Here is a 21,157-nt window from a genome sequence, read left to right as displayed (position 1 = left end):
GAGATCCCGACCATTCTGTCCGACAAGCCACCCAATCATTTTTCCGATCGATTTGCCGATCATTCGTACGAACGGACGCCCATTTCGTGAAATAGTCGGCAAGGGATCTTTCAGGGGAATAAAGGGGAAGGGAAAGGCCCGTGTAACGAGCCACTTGTGGGCTCAATGAAAATTTTCATCTCCTCTCCATCCGTATGAATGATTCTTAAATCTCGCTTTAATTTTAAACGAGAATTAAATGTATGTTTAATTTAAAAAGATAATGATGATATGATATGATTAATTTAAAAAAATTTTATTTATTTATTCAATTATATATTTTTTCAACTTTTATCTAATGAATCATTTAGACGAAGTTGTTCGATATCTTCGTAAATATGTTACCTATATCTTATCTATATCTATATCTACATCTATGAAAAAAAATATCAGATAATACTTATTTAAATATTATTATTTATATCAAGTGTAACAAGTTTGATTGATTATTATCGTGAATTTTTAGCGAAGCAGAAATAATTAAAATTATCAAACGTTGAATATTAAATTATCCGTTGAATTCTTCGAAACGATTAAAATTTGAAAAATTGAACATGTGTATGTTACAATCTCACTTTCCTTTTTCATCGCGAGAATTTCCATTCGTCGGAACTGAACTTCACGTTCGATCATCCAAGAAAATTACGGGGGAGAAGGCAGAATCTCTCTCTCTCTCTCTCTCTCTCTCTCTCTCTCTCTCTCTCTCTCTCTCTTTGCGAAATGGTATTGAATCGAATAGCGAGAGTTTGCTCGCGAATGTTTATCCCCTCTTTTTCCCCTCCCTTTCCTCTTTTTCATTAATTAGTCGAGGATAAATCGAGCCTATTGAATGGTCTATTCTCCTTTACGCGAGATCCAGACCCTTCTCCCCTAGCCCAAGAAACGACGGGAAAAGCCCTTCAACCGGTATTTTCTAATCCATCGGAACAACCGCGGACCATTTGCCTAGAAAGTATCCTCGTGAGCTTGATAATACCCGGGCTAACATTAAGGGTGAAGTTTTTTTTCTTTTATGTGAGGGCGTATTCTACATCCCCTGTATTCAGTGTTAAGCACGCAAAATACACGCTTCAGATTTCTTTGCTTTTCCATAAAAAAAAAAATGCCTCGATTTCTTCTCGCTTCAGAAATTGTCAAATTGTAGAATGTAAATTGAAGAAAATAATATTATTATTCGAAAGTTATACACTTTCTTTAATTTGTAATCAAACATCTACTTATCTACTTTCCATTGTGATTGGGCGAATAGAATCATCACAATTGTCAAAATATTCGTATTATTTAATAAAGTCATAATTCATCGACAAAGAATGTAGGAAAACAACAATGTACAATAGAAACTGTATTCTGATTTATAATAATAATTAATTAATAATAATTATAATAATTAATTAATAATAAATATAATTTCTTAGTTATATTTGTTCTCTCTCTCTCTCTCTCTCTCTCTCTCTCTCTTTTCGCGAACAAAATCATCACAATTAAGTAATTAATCACGACAATCGATTTCTCGTTAAATTCAAGCCCGTGACATCCTTGCGTAACGAAACTAATAACAGAGATGCAATGAAAAATCGCAGCAGCCTTCGCCCATATGGCATCGAACAGTGTACACGTTTTACAACGAAGCGAATAAAGACTTACCCCTCTTCCCTCCCCTCGTCCCCCGAATAGGAAATCCTTCGCAAAGTGCGGATTATAGATGGTGGAATGTCGATGACATAATGTCACTTTGATCCACCAAAGTTGGTTCGAGTGAATGGAGGCGGCGTGGCCGAGAACACAGGCAGAGAATGAACTCGCTACAATAATGTACACAGTGCGTAGAACGCGAGCGGAATACAGCCCTCCCTCCCCCCCCCCATTCTACCCTCTCGCTTTATCTACTCCCTATCCAGCGGAACAGAGACGCGGAAAACTTGGCGCGGAGGGATTGATCCGGCCGCGGCCATGTTGCTCGCTGCGAAAATTTCACAGTCGGACCCCTTGCCGATAACAGCTTGCACGACAAGTGAACTAACAAAGGGGAGTAATCTGCGTCGTTACAGCGCCGTGGAAACTCGCCCGCGAAATTTCTGGCCCACGTTCTTTCCACGGAATCCCGCCGTAAGCTTCGCTGCCTGTTCAAAGTTTTTTCCAGCTTTGCGGGATAAGAACTTGGTGGAATATATATATATATATATATATATATATGTATGTATGAGAGAAAGGAAAGAGTAGTGAAGCAAAAATTGTGCACAAAGTTGCGTGTACATGTTGAATCGCGGAAGAAACGGAGAATTATTTCTTGCGAAGATCTATCGCTCAAAATTTTCCGAAATTTTTGACAAAGTTTTGTATTTTCTCAATCATCCATAGAAATTAATCGGCACTAGAGAAAAGTGAGAGATATTTTGAGCTCAGTTCAATCCTTTTGCTCTTATTTCTCTTCTATATATTCCCATCCCAAAAAAGGCTTCCTCTTTCCAAAAATTTTTGGCAAAAACTTTCGAGTTTTGTATTTCCTCAATCATCCATAGAAATAAATCGGCACTAGAGAAAAGTGAGAGGTATTTTGAGCTCAGTTCAATCCTTTTGCTCTTATTTCTCTTCTATATATTCCCATCCCAAAAAAGGCTTCCTCTTTCCAAAAATTTTTGGCAAGAACTTTCGAGTTTTGTATTTTCTCAATCATCCATAGAAATAAATCGGCACTAGAGAAAAGTGAGAGGTATTTTAACCAATGACCGCAGTGTTCAATTCTTTTGCTTTTATTTCTCTTCTATATATTCCTATCCCAAAAAAGGCTTCCTCTTTTCAAAAATTGGAAGAGGAGAAAAGACGATAAATCCATCATCGTCGGTTGATTCGTTTGATGGATGCAGCGAGAGAATCAAGGTCACAGGACGAAAAACCGACGTGCACGTGGCACGGGACGCATTTCCACGAGGATGTGATCGTGCAGATGGGGCGGTCGGATGCAGGGGTGAGCTCCGGCGGCCATGTCGGTTCCCAATTAAACAAATGCCCGCTGGAAACTCGAGCAACCCCTCGAGCCAGGCTTCCCCTTCCTTCCTCTCTCTCTCTCTCTCTCTCTCTTTCTCTCTCTCCGCTCGACCGCAGAAGGGAAATCGGCGGAGCGCACGTGTCGAGCAGCATGCGAAATTCAAATCGAGGCTGGTCTGCTGCTGATGTGTGTGGCTTTTATCTTTCATGTATATATGTGCGTGTGCGTGTGTGTGCATGTATGTATGTACGCATGTGCTTGCTTATATATGTTATGTATAGCACGTGCTGTCACTCTTTCGACGCGCATATAATATATCGCGAGTGGATCAATTGGAATTAACAATCGGTTTATATCGATATTGATAAGAGAATTTATCAGATTAGAAGGATAATTTTGTATTTTTCCCAAGGTAATAAAAATTATTTTTAAAATTATATATAAATATTTGTAATAAAAATTAATTTATCGTGAGAAGTAAAGCTACGAAGCTTTGCGATCATAAATTTTTTTTTATAATTGTTTGTTCATCTCTTGTAGAATCGATTGTGTTTTTATAAGATAAATTCTTTAAATTTAATCTCGCTCAGACAAAGAAGAATCTTATTTTTTATCTTTAAATTCAGTAGAAGGAAGATTAAAGTATGTATCGTTTCTCGTTTGTCACTTTTATCGAGAAGCTTTGAGAAAGTTTGTCACAAGATGAAAGAAAATATTCGGATTTTTTTTTTTTTTTTTTCCTTTTCTTTTTTTTACGCACGATAATCGGAATTTTCATTTAAACATCTCGTACAGATTCTCTTGGCCAGATCGATACCTTGCGATGTTTGCGCAATACCTGCTGGCACAACAAAGATTGCTAATCGATTCAAGAGAATGCGAATAAACGATGATCTCTCCGCAAACAAATCGTGGCATGGTGACATTTGGTAAACAGTTGTTTCGCCAAATCTGAGAAAGCGAAACGCAAATCGATCTATGACGCAGACTCTTCTTCTTGCGACGCATTCTGTATTCAAATCAAGGCTGGAGGAAAACGAGAGATATGATAAACTTTCATCTTTGACCTTGCGCGATAAAAATTAGATAATTCTTTAGATAATTAGATAATTCTTTTTAATTCTTGAAAATCGTTCAATTTTGGTTCACGAATATCGATATCGGTGAGATTTCAACAGACAGAATCGTTTCGTTTAAATAAATAATAAATTTGTTATTATTCACGGGGAATGTTTACAAACGATCGAATGAATATTTAATTAAGATCTGGATTCTTGAAACTTTGGAAATCCCCATTATTGAACGTGTCTAACTTATATATAATTTACGTATATAAATGTTTAGCAACCGAAATTCCATCGCGTCTAGAAATCTCTTTTTGATTCTCATCTCGTGTCTCGTTCCATGGAAAAGGCGAATATAAATAGAAGGAAAACGAGAGGTTTCAGCACTTTCGACTTGCGAATTACATTACGAATCCAAATATTGGAGCGTCTCTAGCACGCTCGAGGCGAGTCAAGTTGTTTGACTTTCCGATTGTTCTTGCGTTCGGTTTCGTGGTGCAAAGTCTGGCTAGTCAGCAGCCGGACAACGACTGCCTCCGCTAATCCAGAAAGCGGCTTAAGCAAACGCGAGAATCCCTTTGGGAATCTGGCGCTGATCAGGAAACCATTCAGAGAAGAAACGTCCATCGAAAATTCCTTATCGAGAGTACGAAGTACGGAACTAGAGAACTTACGATTAAATTTAGAACGACATTTTTACGGCAAAAGAATAGATAAAAGAAATATAATAATAAAATTAAAAAAACTGTTATTGGATATCGATGATTTTTTTTTATTAATCCGTAAAATAGAATTGCGCACAAACGTTGATAACTATCAGGAATATATGAACGTGTCAACACGTATTATCTATTTTTAGATATAATATCAATGGTGATTGCCAACTATACATCAAATTTTCTCATTTGTTTTCTCATTTTCATCTTTCTATTAATTTATTAACAATTAATAAGAAAAAAATATTCAACTTTTAATTCGAATTCTTAGATTTTATGAAATATATGACATAGTCATAAAGTTTTGATCGGTATGTGTGTCCATTTGCAGAGTTATTACATGCTAATAGTGAAAGCTAATGGAATTCGAGTGTAGTTGGATCTGTGTTCATAGTTTTAACACAGTCTTTTATATGAATACAGACATGATTCGTGTTCCTGGCGTAGCCATCTTTGCAGTAACATCGTTGTATCTCTAAAAATAGAGAATTTCGTAATAATGTCTATTTTTTTTTTTTTTTTAATTCTTTTTCTAATTCGATATCGATTTCATCATGATCAAAACTCATGATATTCTGTATAGGGGGGTCAAAATTGATTCAGAATTGCGCAAATTCATAATATTGACACGCTGATTCTTCGTTTCATCTGAAACGCAAATCAGATTTTTAGCGAATGCAAATAAAACACATTGATCTTTTTTATTTTTCATCCAACTTAATTTAAAGGTATAATATTAAAGATATATATATATTATATTAAAGATATAAAAGTTTAATATTAAAGTTTGTATTTGAGTGAAAAAAAGATAAAAGTTTCATAAAAAAATAACATTCAACATAAAAAAATAATAATAATAAAAAATCTATTCTATATCTATTGCGTGATTCTCTTATCTTCTATTTATTTAAAATTATTAATACGATCACATGAATCATCTTTTTCTAAACTGAAACTTTTAAAATTAAATTTTTATGCTTTTATGCTTTTTTAAATTTAATATTATAATTCGTAACGCTTGAATGATATTTCACAATGAATTGCTATTGTTATATTGCTATTATTATATTGTGTTAATATAATATTTTGTATATATATGAGTTTGATCATGATGGATATTATTTCAAGAAATATTACATAATATTCATAATATCGCAAAGATTAATTAAGCAAACTTCATTTCATTTAAATTTATCACTTTTTAAAAAATGATTCAATTTATAAATTGCCAAAGAAATCAATTACACGTCAGCAAAAACAAATAATCAAAAACTCAAAAAAGTGAAAAGACGAAATATTAATCGCTGTACCGATCAATATCACCATTTAATTATTTTTAATTAATACAAAAATCAATTACACATCAAAATCTCATTTTTATCGATAAAAGAAAAATCTTTAAAAATCAAAGATTGCAAAATTCTATAAAATTTTCATTTCATTATTATTAAATTTTATCAGCATTTTATTAATCATAATCATAATTTTTAATTTTTTTTAAATTTTAAATTTAAATTTTTTTTAATTTTTTTATAAATGTCAGCCTATTCAATCTCGTAAACAATGTTAATAATTCAGAATCATCGTTATAATTATCTGTTATTCTATACTATACTCTTTTTTTTTATACTTTTTCTTTTTCCTTTTGATATTCACTTATAAATACTTCGAAAAATAATTTATAAGGAATAATTAAGGATTACTCAAGATACAATGACATTGTGTCATTCAATAATGACAATCATCTACATAGTGACGCAAATGCTTAAGAATTTTCAATGAAATTCGTAATTTCATACGTATTATTATGATTTCTATTTCTATGAATGCGTTATCTATTTCTTGTCTGTAATTTTTAAAAGTTAGATTATTTCATTCGATAAAATTTTTCTTTTAAAGTTATTAATAAATTAAAAATACATTTTTGATAAGTACTGGCAATCATCTGTGATAAGGCTATTAGTACAAGGAAACATCGCTCGAGTGTTAAAACGACGATTTAAATTATGTACCGGGTTAAATTAATTTCTTCGCACTTAACTGGTAGCATCTAATTATCGTAATTTAGAAGATTTGATCCATAAGAGTATTAAAATTGCATTTCGTAGGAAAATATTATAATCTTATTTAAATTAGACACGTATGATGATTCGAAATTATTATACAATTTAGAAACATGTAAATATAACCAATATAAAAAGGAAAAACAGATCTAGAAATATCTATTATATATATATATACATATATATATCTATTATATAAATTATCTAAGAGTTGAGAAAAATTACGCTTCTATTAATATAATTATTGGTATTGACGCGTATAATCATTTTCGAGCGCAACTTCGCGTCGGTGAGATCAGAGATCATCTCCGACACCGAAGGCTATTTCCTCCGGAGGAGATGGAATCTAAAATGATCTATCTCGATACGCGATCTCGTGGCACGAGAAAAACTTGTTTAGAAAAAGAATTTGGCCGGCAAGAATAGAGGAGACTGGCATTATTCGAAATGGGAGGGACGCGTTAATATCGGGTCAGTGTGTCAGAACGGGTCGTTCCATGGGGGTAAAATGGTGGGCACAAAGGAGCCACGGCTTGCCTCCTCCTGCGATGTGACGTTGCACAGGGGGGATGAAAAGTGGGGTAAAGAGCGAAGGGTGGCAAGGAAGAAGGGAAACGGCGGCCAAGAGAAGGGTAACTCGAGCACTTCCAATCGAGTTTCCCGCTGTCAGTGGCTGCTGGTTGACGTGGAACCGGCCTCTCTATGGCCCGTTTGCCACCATCCCATGAAAACGCTAAATAGACGCCGGGAGGAAACAGTATCGGCGGGTGATGGCGAATTCATCGATTAAATTAAATTCTTGATATTTGTAACTTCTACGTCCAATACCAATATCTTTTTTTATTTAGGATTGATGGTAGATCTAAAATTTTCAAATTTCAAATTTTTATCGTAACAAGATTTACGATAATATATTTGGTTATAGTATAAAAAATTAAGGATTATAATATTTCCAAAAGGATAAAAAAATCAAATCGGGGAATAAAAAAATTACGAAGATTGCATCAATGAAGAATCGTGGAAGCGAAGGATTAAAGTTTTGTACGATGAAAAGATTTTTAAATCGATTTGCATACTTGAGGATTGCTCGCGTTATCAGAGAATTATCAGAGATTAAAGATCGAATTATTGTAGAAAATTACAAATGGTATTTCTAAGGTTTCGTCAATTTCCAGAGAAATGAGGTAGAAAGAAAAATAGAGAAGCAAGGTTGAACGAGGTAATAAATTTCATAAAGGGGGCGTTCGACTGCAGAAACGAATTATTATTCGAGCGGAGGGGTTGAACGTTCGAAGGAGGGAAAGAAACGTAGAAAGTCTGAGTGCTCAATAATAAATAGCATTTTGACTGTCGGATATTCGATTGTCGGGGAGGTCTCGTTGAATAAAACGTGGAAGAAAGAGGGATCCGCGTAGCGCGACGAAGAGGAAAATTTTTGAACTCGTTGTCTCGACCGACAACGAAATGGCATTTAAGGTAAAAGCAAACGCCGATACGACAGAGAGAGAGAGAGAGAGAGAGAGAGAGAGAGTGATATCCAGGATGCTGGATTGATCGCTGCGCTGACAAAGTGGAGACCCACGACTCTAAAATTTCCCAATCGAATCAGTCTTCGACCACCCTCCTTTTCACCCCTTTCGAACCACGCTAATTGCACAGCCTTGACAATGCCGCGCGCGATTGATGGATCGATACGAGAAGAATCGAATTGATTCTCTCGTCGAAATCGAAATAGTGAAAAAGGAACGCTTATCTTTTTTCCCATTTTTTTATTCTTCTTTTTATTTGTTTGTTGTATTATTTATAGATATTTGACATTCCCTGACATTATAGATAATTATAATTATACATGTGTAAATTGACTATAATTGGTATAATTATTGGTATTATATAATTGGTATAATTTTGAGAAAATTAAAAAACTTGTATTTTGCATATAACAAAACCTGAATTTTTCGATACGTTTTCTTTTATGCTTCTAACGACGTTAATAATGTGAAGCTGTTAATATTCTTTTTTATAAGTATGTAAATAATTATGAAGATTAATCTCACTTGATTTCATTTGATTATGTTAATAATTCGATAACAGTGGAAATAAGAAATCTTGTATATAATATTCGTAACTATTGAAATCATATAAATATTATAGATAGAATAATAATGGATACATTTTGGAAAATATTATTTTATACGATTGTATTAAATATTATTTTTCGATCGTAAATATTTGTCTCTCGTCATTACGTAATTTTAAGAAAAACGACCGTTTTGAGATAACGTAGCGATTTCTAACGAGTCTACAATCTAGACGGAGAGGTCGTGATCTCTGCCACAAGAGGCGAGATTTGTTGAAATTCGTGCGATTAATCGTGTTTCGTTTGATGCTGTTAAAAATAACGAATAATAGAGATAATTAGATAAATGGTAAATAATTTACTTGATAGCTAAATACGTATAATTTTATTTCGATTATTTTCGATATAATTAATCTGTTGCAATATGAATATATATTTTAAATATTCATCATGATATTTAGATTAAAACACGCATTCACAATATTGAAATTCGAACAATAAAAATATTTGTTCGAATCGAACAATCACGAATTTTTGAATTATAGGATATTACTCATTCGAAAGAAGTGATATTAAAACCCTAATCTTGAATGTTTCACAATTATTTGATAATTAATTTCTCGATAACAATTATTTGACATAAATTATTAAAATCAAGAAAAATGATGTTAGAATTTTAGTTTCATTGGTTATTTTGAGAAATGTCGGTTAATATTCCAATATCAAATAGTTAATTATTCTTTTATGTTAATATACGATAACGTGGAATAAACAATTCATGAGTTATTTTTTTAAATGGTAAAGATAAATGAACAAAAATAAATTCTAAAATTTGAAATTAACTTTCTATTTACAATTGCTATTGTTTATTATTGTTATTTACAATTACGATTGTTACTCGATATTCGATCGAAATAAAGACGTTACCTTATCGATTAAATTAATTAATTTAGCAAAAATTAAACAAGTCCAATGCATTTATTCACAATATTTAAATCGATTTAAATTTTTTTAACAATTTTAAAAAATCTGAATTTGTATTGTATTATGAATTTGGTACACTTCAAGATTTTACATTTCCAATTATTAAGATTATGATTCTTCGACAATCATTCCTTAAATTCTTTATAAAATAATCGAATAAGGCTAACTATTGATCATGCGAGTCATACTCGTGTCACACGTAAAATATTCCATTAAATATTGCACGTGTAATTATATATTTTAAGCCGATATCATTAGCGCGATACGAAATGGACAAGTAAAAACGATAAAATAATAATAAATAAAAGCAACAATTTTCACAAGGCCGAATAAATCGAATATAAAGTCTGCCCGTTTTTCACAAATTTCAAAAAAGTATATTTTTATTATTCTCGCTCGAAAACTGTGATAGAATATCCTGGTTCAAAAATGTCCCGTGCCATACTCTTTGTTCTCCTTGTCGTTGCTTATATCTGTAGTAAGTACTTGCTTAACATCCAACGGAATATTCTGCACCTTTCAGATTTATCATTTGTCTCGCATCAATTTTTATTCTTTTTATTGTCGTTCATTTATTGCTCAATCGCAAACTTTGTGTTGTCTCGATGTATTTAGTAAGCAACGTGAACGCTTGTGGACAAAACGAACAATTTAAAGAATGCGGAGGTTGCGACCAAAGGTGTGGAGTTGAAAGAATCGAATGTCCCGAGGTTGGTGTCGTACACGTACTACCTGTACACGTGCCGTGAAAAATCCTATACCCGATTTCGTTCGATTTTTAAATATACGATTTGATCGTTTCATCAGGTGTGTCAACCTCGCTGCGCTTGTATCAAAGGATTCGTAAGGAATGCCGCAAACAAGTGTGTCTCACCTAAACACTGTTAAGATCTTTTCAATATGAATTAATTAAAGTAAATGCTATTCTTCAAATATAGGAGTGTTCGAGAAAAATAAAATGTAATTATTAAATGTGCAAATTTGTTTTTATTTATTTCTTCTCTTTCTTTTCTTTCTTACATTCGCGCTCGTATTTTACACGATTTGTCAGGCGAATATGATATGTAAATTTGCAGTAATCCTTTTCGAAGATTTTTGCGTATACTCGCGACTTATTTTCAAAAGATATTAACTCGTGTTTCCGTTTATCGTGTTAAACGTGTATCGAGTACACGATAATGTAACGCGTTTGAATATACGTTTCTTTCAATTCGTGTGATACTTCGTACGATGAATAAGAAATGAATTAACAAAATGAATAAAGCTTTTGAAACGACAGTTTATTATTTATTTATATATACATGTATATATACTGTTTTGAATTAGAAAAGATAACATAGAAAAGCAAACGAAAACAAAAAGACAAAGAAAGCGAAAGAAAAGGAGAAGAAAGCGAACAGTGAATTCCAATCAAGCGAAGGAAATTTTAACAATTTTGTGGAAGGACGCATGCTCCTTCGCCATTTCTCAAGAATCCTTCCTGACATTGACAACCGATACGACATTGCTAAAAGAATAAAGAAAAAATATGATATATCATTGAATCAGAAGAAATTCCAAGGAAAATTAAAAATTTTTACAAAGAAGTAATAGAAAAAAAATGCGATATTTTACAAACCATGGTACAAATACGCGTTTTTGGTTCGGCACATGTGGGTGCGCACGCCGATCCACACGTATTGAACACCTCGTTTGGTCCACACTCCTCGCCAAATGAACCTTCAAAAACGCAGTCATCACGTTATTTATCACAATATATTCCTCTACTCGATTTACCGATAATCTTTTTCACGAGTAAGACTTCTTCTTAACGGTCGACAAGATTTTACTTTCCCATTTACTTTCCTCGCACAAAAAAATTAAATTGCTCGATGTGTACGAGTATCTCTAAGAATGCTAATATACTTAGAGAATAAAAGTTATCCTTCAAAGTATTTTTGTACAAATTGACATTGAGAGTTGATTATCCGAGAGATTATTCTCAATGCTCTTCTCAAATATTCAATGCAATATTCATTTTTAAATATTAACTCGTTGAAATTATTCGATAAATTCATTATATCCAAAAATGACTGATCTGATTCTGTATTTTTATCGATAAGCATAGAAGGTATATAACTACATATATATGAAGATTCATTCAATAAAAAAAAAAAAGAAAAAAGAAATCGTAACTTTTTAACTCAGAAAATTTGAAGATATCAAAAACGCTACTTACTGGAGAAAATCGCCATAGAGACGAGCAAAATGAAGATGATTCGAGACATATTTGATTTCGAGACTTTTTCGAACGACCAACGACTGAAACTACTATGATTAACATATCGAACTTCTCAGCTTTATATAGTGATGTTATGCCACGCTTGCACCAAGACAAATTTTTCTCGAACAACCGAATCGATCATCTTTTTTTTTCTTTCTCATTCGCGATAAACTTAAAAATACCTAAAAATACCTAAAATAAATAAATCTAAATAAAATGTCAAAATAAATCGAAGAACGACTCTCGATCGTTCGGATGAAAATTTGCTCGATGTGAACGTCCCTTTACCCTCAGCTTCTTCCTCTCGTTGATCTACTACGTTCATCTTTTCGTGTACATATATCTGTTTGTTATTAAGTCATTATATCTATTTTTTGACTGATCGATGTTTGCTAGCCGATAAAATATCGTTTGTTTCATTGCTCAATGATTTTTGCGATCGATATATTATTTTTGTATCTCCTTCTCAATCGCACTGTTTCGTATCTCATTTCGACTCGATTGCAATAATTCATCGTTTATTATATAAAAAAAAATTCTCGTTTCGAAGGAAAGATATCGATGATCGATCGTCGAATTATAAACTATGATTATGATCTTCATATGGTCTTCTTTATGGAATAGAGTCAGAGAACAGAGATAATAAACGATAAATATTGATAAAGTAATCCAATAATTTCAAATACAAAGAAGAAACAAGTTAATTGTATTTGTATCTTATCAAATAATTTATCATCATTAATTAGTTATAATCCATTACATTCATATGTATATATTTCGGATTCTACAATGATTTTGTTTTTGATAAAAAATTCAAATCGAAGATATAATTCGTTTTCCGTTTAAGAAGATTAAATTAAAAAACAAAGTCACGATTATAACACATGTAATAACAATTTCCGATATTTGCGCAACATAAACTTTTCGTTATTTACCAACCTCTGTATTCACTATCGATCTTTCTTCTTCTGTAAAGCTACCAAATTCATAGTTTTAATGCTTTGAATTACGTAATGCCGATTAAATTAGTCGGATGATATAAATCAATGATTCTTAAGCGATATTTTTATTGCGAATTTGTTGTTGTATATAGGAATAATTTGTTATTAATCTGTGATTACATTGGTATTAGATGATGCAATTTTTTTTTTCAGTTCCAGTACCAAATTTGTGTTCGATCAAATTGTATTCGATGATTTTGAAAAAGATTATTATAAATTAAATTATTCGAAATTACGATACGAGAAACAAAGGTTGCGAATCGATTTTGTCAAAAAAAAGATATAATTTGTTAAAAGAGAAAGAAAAAATGTAACATCGATCCTCGAGATCTTCTCAACTCGAACTCAACGTATTGACGATTGTTTTCGTACGTCGATTGATTTCGTCGAATAAAGAGGTAGCACTTGGATATTACATTTTCTTTCGAATTTTTTTTCGAAATTATGCGGTAAACACGAAATAAAATAGCCGATTCGAATGAAATCGTTATTCTATATATATATATATATAGATTGAAATTTCGTTTTGTATTATATTATTATATTATTATTATATTATTGTATTATATATTTTGGAATTACTCCCAATAATCTCGATAATCCTTCGTTTAAATAATAGTAGTGAAGTAAAAGTATGATATAGACATTGTTTATTTTCAATATAAACTTCCTTCAATGTATATTGCTTATTCGTGTTCAGTCGGTGGCAATATTATAATAATTCGATTAGGTTATTTTGATTATTTTCTTAATAATTTGTTTAAAAAAAATGTTTAATCTTAAAATTAAAGAATTAAATTAAATACTCTAAATAATAATATGTTAATGAAAATAAAATAAGAAAATAAATGATAAAGATAAAATAATTTTACAAATATTTTTGCGATATATCATTTCAATGATTTCATACAAGATTAATGCCGCTTAAACGAAATGTATATATTTTTATCATTATCATTATCTTATAATTTTTTTGATAAAAGATAAAGTTCGAGATATAAAAGCAATGCACAATTCAAAAATTCAAGTAAAACTTGAAAGTTTCTTGTTCGCAATTTTGTTATTATGACTCGAATAACAGTTTTTCTTTTGTTAATCGTGGCTATGGTTTGTTGTTGTAGTAAGTAACATAACGATATACGTCTTTTATTTAAAATATTCTATCTCTTTTTTTTTTATTTACTTTCGTTTTATTGAAATATATTGGAATTTTAAATAATAATGTTAATAATTTAAAAATTTTATTATAGTTAATTTTTAAGTAAAATTATAAATTCCCATGTTTTCATTTTTCTTTTCAATATTTTCTTTCAAACATTTAATCTATAGTTGTATTATTAATGGATAGACAGTTTTTTTTAAAATATTTTTAAAATATCGTTTCATTTTAATTTGTATCTCGTTTCACGATAGTTTAAATAATATTTGATTTTCTCTCTGATCGATCGTATAGGCGCATATCCTGATAGAAGCGCGCAGAGTACAAACGAGGAATGTCCCCTTAATGAAGAATTCACAAGTTGCGGCTCAGAATGTGTCGATACCTGCGAGAAAGCTCGTTCACCTGTTTGCAATATGGTTAGTCTAAACTAAATCTAAACTAAGATTTTTTAACATTCTTAAATTTGTCACATGAGCTAATAATTAACGTTTGTATCAATTTTTTTTTGTTACAGAAATGTTTTATTGGATGCCAATGTAAACCTGGTTTCGTAAGAAACAGAGAAAACAGGTGTGTTTTGATTCGTGATTGTTAAATATTAATAAAATAAAATAGATATAAAGATATAATTAGATATATTTAAATATAAGACAAATAGATAGTGTAATAGATAAATTAATTGTTAGATAAATTAATATTATAAATTAGCATTTCTAGATATATAATTGATAGATGACATAGATGTATTTGAAGATTATATATAATTCATCAATTAATTATAATTATATCAACTTCTCATTTCGTAGTATGTAATGTAATTTAATTATGTATTACGTATATATAATATTATATTGTAATTTAGGAAAAATTACAAATTTGTTATATATAATGTAAATGTAAATCAAGTTTTACATAAGAAACACAAAATAAGTGATTCGTTTGTTAAATATTGACAAAATTGACATGACATTACATCGTATTACATTAATAGAAAGATATAAAATCAATTTTTTATTGTATTATTTTATATTTAAAAAAGAATATACATATTTAAAAAAGAAGATATTAATCATTATTGTATGCTATTTTTGATATAAAATAAACATGTAAACATTTATTTTTATTTATTATTTCATCCTTACTTCTCACTCTTACTTTTTAAAACGAAAAAAATAATAAATTTTTTTTATATTATTATAGAAATATATTAAGATCAAATGCTTAAAAAAAACTAACATAAAATTTTGTAATATTTACCAATTTTTAACAAATTCTTTGAATATAAACATAAAGTAAAAATAGAGAATATATAATTATATATAATTTTTAAAAAAAATTACAATTTATTAACAATATTTTGTTAATTTGTACAATTCAAATTTAAATTTTTTATATGTCAAATAATTTATTAAACGATTTAAAACTCGAAAAATTAAGAAAATCGTTCGTTTCTTCGCAAATATTAACGATCGCGCAACGTAAATATATAAGAGCGTATTGATACGCGCCAGTTGCCATCGAACCGTCGACGAGGTAACATCGTACGAAGATTTATCGATTATAACAGATTGTATACGCTATATATATATATATATATATATATATATTATTTTTATTAATTCTTATTATTATACTATTAATTATTATTTTTTATTAATTGATATTTTCTATACACGTATATTATACAGATGAACATAAAATAGTATCCAATATTTTATAAAAAAAACTTTTTCAAAAATACGATAATATATATCATGATGTAAATATCAAAGAAATTTTATAAATCTTATCGTCAATTTCAAATTCGATTAAAACGTTTTCGCAACATTATGAAATTAAATATTGATCTTTAAATCGATCGATCAATATTATTCCTCGTATTTTCAATAATTATCAAAATTTATGAAACACGAGCAGTTGAATCATCAATTTTACGATATAAAATGAATCATTGACTTATTGTTCCATTTGTACACTTTCGAATTCAATAAAATAAATCTATTCTTGAACAAAAAAAACAATCGCGAGATTTAAACGATATATATATATATATATATATATATAAGTAAAGTTAAAGATAGAGAAGATATCGAGAAAGATCGTTTATTTCTTTTCTTTTCATAATCAAAATAACTACCAACGGAATTAAATAAAGTCCGATACGATCGAGGCTGTCAAAAATCTCATCGATAACAAGATTATATTCGAACGGTTAGTTTAACTAATCGTCGACAGAAAGGGACAAGGAACGATGGACGGTATAACGAGCAAATTCGTTCGGATGCAGTCGCATTTATCATGGGGGGGGGGGGAGGTTAACGTTGCGTACATCGAATGGCGATTCTGTATCGAACAGAGGTTATCTATTTGTCGTGTGCAAAAGGTAAACAGACCGTGTTTAATAGAAATCGCGTTGAATCTGCCCGCAAATGTGACTTTTCTCGCGTAACTAACAAACAAGCACATCGATCGAATAGCCTCGATTCTCCAAGAAACCGGTCACCTGTGAAAACACATCGGTCCAATTAAAATTTACCTACTCCCTACGGAACAAGAGATTCCGCCTCGATCAATTCGTTACAACTTTTTTTTAACAATCTTTGAAAATCATGGAACATGTGGATAAATAATCGCTGTGTGATGTATTCAAAAATCTCATCTCGGTATTTCTTCGTGCTGGTCTTTTCCAATTATACGTATAAACTGAATCTGCAATGTGTAAAATTTAAAAGAATGCTTTTCCCTTTCAAATTAACGCGTTCGCGACGGTGTCGAATTTTTCGATACGTACGTAAAAAGAATTATAGAGGAATGATTTATAAAGAAATGCGACGAAATTGAAAACGGCGGTGTACAAAACAATATGAGCAATTTATTAAATTTTTGTTACTTGTTTTTGGAAGAAAATTTGTATTAAGGCATCAACAGTGTTGACGGTATTCTCGATTCTTTCTTTCTTTTTAATAAACATCTGTGTACCATAGAAAAGATCGGAGATGCGATCGATTCCGTGAAAAAGCCGTGTATGACCGATTTCATCAACAACGGTTGTCGAAAAGTCTTTGGAGAGAAGTCCTTTGAGAGAAGCGAATCGTCGATGGGGGGCGAGGGTGAATCGACGGGAACCTAAATTCGTGGCATATTTCGATGGAAACCGAGTTTCCTTCCGGCTGGTTGATTCAATACGTTCCATCCGCGTAAAACGGAGCCCATACGGAGCTATGGATACAATACACTTTTCCGAATCCGAATCCTGTGCTCTCGTGAACGCGAATAGAATATTTTGGTATCGATTGTACCGCGGAATGGAAGAGATATCGGCAAAATTTTCTTTTCCTTGTTCGATAGACGTTCGATATCGGGATTAAGGTCGGACGATTATCGTCCCTTTTCCGTTTCTTCTTCTTCGATGATATTAAGGAAGATGCTGTGCGATATTGGAGGGGACGCTCGATGCGTCTTTCCTTTCGAAGATATGTTTTATTTTCCTCGCGAGAATCGATGATCAAATCATCAGGATAGATCGGACGATTTTCAAATTGGATCTCATCGCATTTCTGGGGATATGTCGTGTTTTCAAAGCCTGCCAATTAAAAATAATTATCGATTTTTTTCTTTTTAAAAATAAGCGACGAAGCAATTATGTAGCACACATTTGTCGAGTCAACAAGGGATTAGACGAAGATTGTTGAAGGATCCGTTGTGATGGATGAAAAATATTTGAAAGCACGTGCGAAGGGAAGGATGATAAAAATTTGGAAAATATCCATGGTGTTCCCTGTTTTGCGAGATACGGTGTCGCCAATATAAAATATCTTTGGCCGAACGGCCCATTTACGGTCGAAAATTTAGTCGAACGGCGGTACATAAAATCTGAACGAACGGGACCCGTCGTGGGAACCGATTTATGGAAATCGAAAGCCTCTTTAATGGAGACGTTACTAAATCTTTCGCTGGATGGTTCTTCTATTCCACGTCCACGCATTCTCTTCTAAAAACGTCAAAATTAACATTTTTGAAATATTGCATCGTAAGCTTCAATGTTGCGAATTTTATCGATAATCCTGATTCATAATAAATTCAGATCAGAGTGAAATAATTCGGCAAAAAAAGTAATAAGAGAATTCTGCGAAAACGTGACGACAAATCGAAGAATGAACGATCAAATAAAAAAAGAGAGTGTTCTTTGATCACTGGCAATCGAGAAGCATGAAATCATCATTTTTAATTTAATTAATCCAAATTATAATCGTTCCCCAACTTGACTCGTTATTTACCGTTCCAACTTGGTCGATGAAAGCGCCTCAGTCGAACCGATGTACACGCGAGTCGAGCGATTTACCGATCGTCAAAAAATCGGTAAAGGAGATATCTACGTATTGATTGAGAATTAAAATAGCAAAGAAAAATTTAAGAGAAGTGAAAATTAAATAGTTATTAAATTCTATAAATATTATCTATTATCTATGGGAATAATAATAAATTAAAGAAACAAAAAAAAAAAAATATGTACATATCATAATCAATAAATCAATAGATAAACCGATCTGTCATTTGTTAAAATATTTTAACAAATAACACAAAACAAATTTTAAATTAATATAGGATTAGAGAAAAATAATCTTTTAATCGCCACGTCGATTATTCATTTGTCGTGGAATCTTTAAAACAAACACGCGTATCATTGTGCATAAATTCGTTCGAAAACAGAGCGTACATATAAAAAGACCGTGTGCAGAAAGGAATTTCGCGAAACCCATTCCCTCTAATTCGTTGGAAGCCCCCGGCTAATACCAGAAATTGCTACTCCACCCTCGACCTCTCCTTCATTTTCCTCACGTGGATCGTCGTTTAATCGTCTCCTCCCTCGTGATCGATTCCCCCTCCCGACTCGAGGAAAGAAGAATTCTCCGAACACGATCGGTACTTGGACAGATTCCTTTCCATTACGAAAATTACGCCTCGATATTGAAGCCATTCGACATTTTCCTTTCGATCCTCGATTCATCCCCGCAAATTCATTTCTCTTCGGTTAAAATTAATCCGAGAGATACGGAACGAGAAATGAGTGGAGAGTGAGGTTGTATCTCGCGAAACGGTTCGATTACCTGGATATGGCACGGTGTAGAATATCAGGCACGGCTGTTTACGGTTGCCAGGGAAACACCGGTGTGCACCGGATCGACAAGGGGATTCTCTCTCGCGTGTCCATCCGTGAAGCTTGGACGCGCCACTCCTCCACGTCGCCGTCGTGTGCAGCCTTTGAACGAATTAAAGCATTTGGGAAATTGGATTCCTGGCCGGCGCGGGAATGCCGGGTGTAGATTTGCCGATTGGCTTTCGCTTTTAGCGCTGCCCATCCGAAAACTTGCGACCAGAGAGGGACCGTTTCTCCGTTTTTCCCTCCCGCGATCATTTCCGTCTTTCTTTCGTCTCTCGAATAAGACGAAATTAATTGATAAAATTTCCCCTCTCTTCCTCCTCTTTCTTCTTCTCTTTTCTTTTTTTTTTTTCTTCTTCTTTCGAGAACAATCTCACAATTGTAAGATTTAATTATTTGTTCGATAAAAATTCCTTTCCTTTCGACAACGATCGAATTCGACGATTTTCGAGAATCAAAGTTCCACACCTGACGCGGGAATACCGAGAGAGGCAAATTTCAAGGCGCCTATTTATGGTTGCCAAGGAAACGTATGCGAGCACGAACCCCTTTCGCGAGTCCGGCAACCGCGATAACTGTCACCGTATTTTCGTGACGATACAAGGTAGAACGAGGGTCGTTAAGGATGATACGCGTGTACTAAATTTCACGACACGACGGACCGGAGATCGATTAAACGGATATTTATTGAAGATGGTGGAAGATGGGGCGACGTGCGATATGGGCGATAATTTTTAAAAGCGATGACACAGATTTTGAGAGAATCGATGTAAAGTGTGTAAATCAAGATTCTCGATCCAATTCCATTTCTTACAATTTGTGTATTTTGCCCTTTTCGGTGAATTTAAATCAACTCGAGACTCGTAGATAATAATTTGAATTAAATTTAAAAAAAAAAAAAAGGGAAAAGTTGCTTGTGGAACGAGGAGATAGGAGATGTTCCAACTCGAAAACGACGCGTAGGAGGAGCGCAAATGGTCGCAAAAGCGTGAAAATTGTGTTGGCTCCGCGGCCAAACTTTCTTCCTCCTCGAGGCGGACGATTTGGAACGTCGCGCCGATTAGATCCGGCCAATAAAGCCGGAACAGTTACGCCTCTAACAGCGCGCAATTTCGCTTTCGTTTAATTTCCAAAAACTGTTTCTACTAACTGTCGCACGATCGCGTTAATTATCCGTCAACCGACTATTTAGCTTCCGTTTCTAGTTCAAAGAGAGCAAAATAACTCGGCCAAAAATTTTCAAATAATCAGAGTTCACTCGTTTGCTCGTCGATTAATTTTGAGCTACTTTCACCCGCCAATCCCCTCGAAAATGAAACAACTCAATCTCGACTATATACTTGAAAATTTCAAAGTGTCAGACGACGCGCATACATTTAAAAGAAATACCGTTCGTCAACGGCAAAATTGGAATTTTACATCGAATCGTTGGTGTTGGAGAAGTTGGCGCGTCCGAGTTGGAAAGAGAGGGATAGAAAAAAAGGCGGATGATAAATGAATAAAGATGGTATCGCGTCGCAAGAGCTCGTGACGCTGATCGATCGTAAAAATTGGCGATTCCGCTTAGGTTGTCGTTTCCTCCGCGCGCGTTAACCCTCTCGTTCGCATGCAACGCTCGAATTCAAGCTCGTTCCACTTGGC

General features: G+C 32.7%; 3 protein-coding genes across 3 annotated transcripts; 2 read left to right on the top strand and 1 right to left on the bottom strand.

Annotated features, from left to right (window-relative positions):
• Window positions 1-10,251: 10,251 nt before the first annotated feature.
• Window positions 10,252-10,909, top strand: LOC122713053 (cysteine-rich venom protein 6-like). Its single transcript, XM_043933187.1, has 3 exons — window positions 10,252-10,407; window positions 10,545-10,639; window positions 10,737-10,909. The coding sequence occupies exons 1-3, from the start codon at window positions 10,359-10,361 to the stop codon at window positions 10,815-10,817; spliced, it is 225 nt and encodes a 74-aa protein (XP_043789122.1). The 5' UTR covers window positions 10,252-10,358; the 3' UTR covers window positions 10,818-10,909.
• Window positions 10,910-11,188: 279 nt separating this feature from the next.
• Window positions 11,189-12,270, bottom strand: LOC122713052 (chymotrypsin inhibitor). Its single transcript, XM_043933186.1, has 3 exons — window positions 12,148-12,270; window positions 11,548-11,648; window positions 11,189-11,436 (listed from the first exon to the last, which is right to left on the bottom strand). Exons 1-3 carry the CDS (start codon window positions 12,194-12,196, stop codon window positions 11,356-11,358), a joined length of 231 nt encoding a protein of 76 aa, XP_043789121.1. The 5' UTR covers window positions 12,197-12,270; the 3' UTR covers window positions 11,189-11,355.
• A 1,900-nt stretch (window positions 12,271-14,170) lies between these two features.
• On the top strand, window positions 14,171-14,984 carry LOC122713051 (chymotrypsin inhibitor-like). Its single transcript, XM_043933184.1, has 3 exons — window positions 14,171-14,313; window positions 14,647-14,771; window positions 14,870-14,984. The coding sequence occupies exons 1-3, from the start codon at window positions 14,259-14,261 to the stop codon at window positions 14,948-14,950; spliced, it is 261 nt and encodes an 86-aa protein (XP_043789119.1). The 5' UTR covers window positions 14,171-14,258; the 3' UTR covers window positions 14,951-14,984.
• The last annotated feature ends 6,173 nt before the right edge of the window (window positions 14,985-21,157 follow it).

This window comes from Apis laboriosa, unplaced genomic scaffold (assembly GCF_014066325.1).
Source record: "Apis laboriosa isolate Shangri-la unplaced genomic scaffold, ASM1406632v1 scaffold21_cov150, whole genome shotgun sequence".
Taxonomy (NCBI): domain Eukaryota; kingdom Metazoa; phylum Arthropoda; class Insecta; order Hymenoptera; family Apidae; genus Apis; species Apis laboriosa.
Note: the sequence above shows the minus strand (reverse complement) of the source record. Positions and strands in the feature narration are given on the sequence as shown.

Coding starts and splice junctions, on each gene's coding strand:
- LOC122713053 (XM_043933187.1), top strand. CDS start 10,359: ATGTCCCGTGCCATACTCTTTGTTCTCCTTGTCGTTGCTTATATCTGT. Junction 10,408..10,544: donor TGTCGTTGCTTATATCTGTA/GTAAGTACTTGC, acceptor CGATGTATTTAG/TAAGCAACGTGAACGCTTGT. Junction 10,640..10,736: donor AAAGAATCGAATGTCCCGAG/GTTGGTGTCGTA, acceptor TCGTTTCATCAG/GTGTGTCAACCTCGCTGCGC.
- LOC122713052 (XM_043933186.1), bottom strand. CDS start 12,196: ATGTCTCGAATCATCTTCATTTTGCTCGTCTCTATGGCGATTTTCTCC. Junction 11,649..12,147: donor CTCTATGGCGATTTTCTCCA/GTAAGTAGCGTT, acceptor GCGTTTTTGAAG/GTTCATTTGGCGAGGAGTGT. Junction 11,437..11,547: donor AAACGCGTATTTGTACCATG/GTTTGTAAAATA, acceptor TTATTCTTTTAG/CAATGTCGTATCGGTTGTCA.
- LOC122713051 (XM_043933184.1), top strand. CDS start 14,259: ATGACTCGAATAACAGTTTTTCTTTTGTTAATCGTGGCTATGGTTTGT. Junction 14,314..14,646: donor GGCTATGGTTTGTTGTTGTA/GTAAGTAACATA, acceptor TCGATCGTATAG/GCGCATATCCTGATAGAAGC. Junction 14,772..14,869: donor GTTCACCTGTTTGCAATATG/GTTAGTCTAAAC, acceptor TTTTTGTTACAG/AAATGTTTTATTGGATGCCA.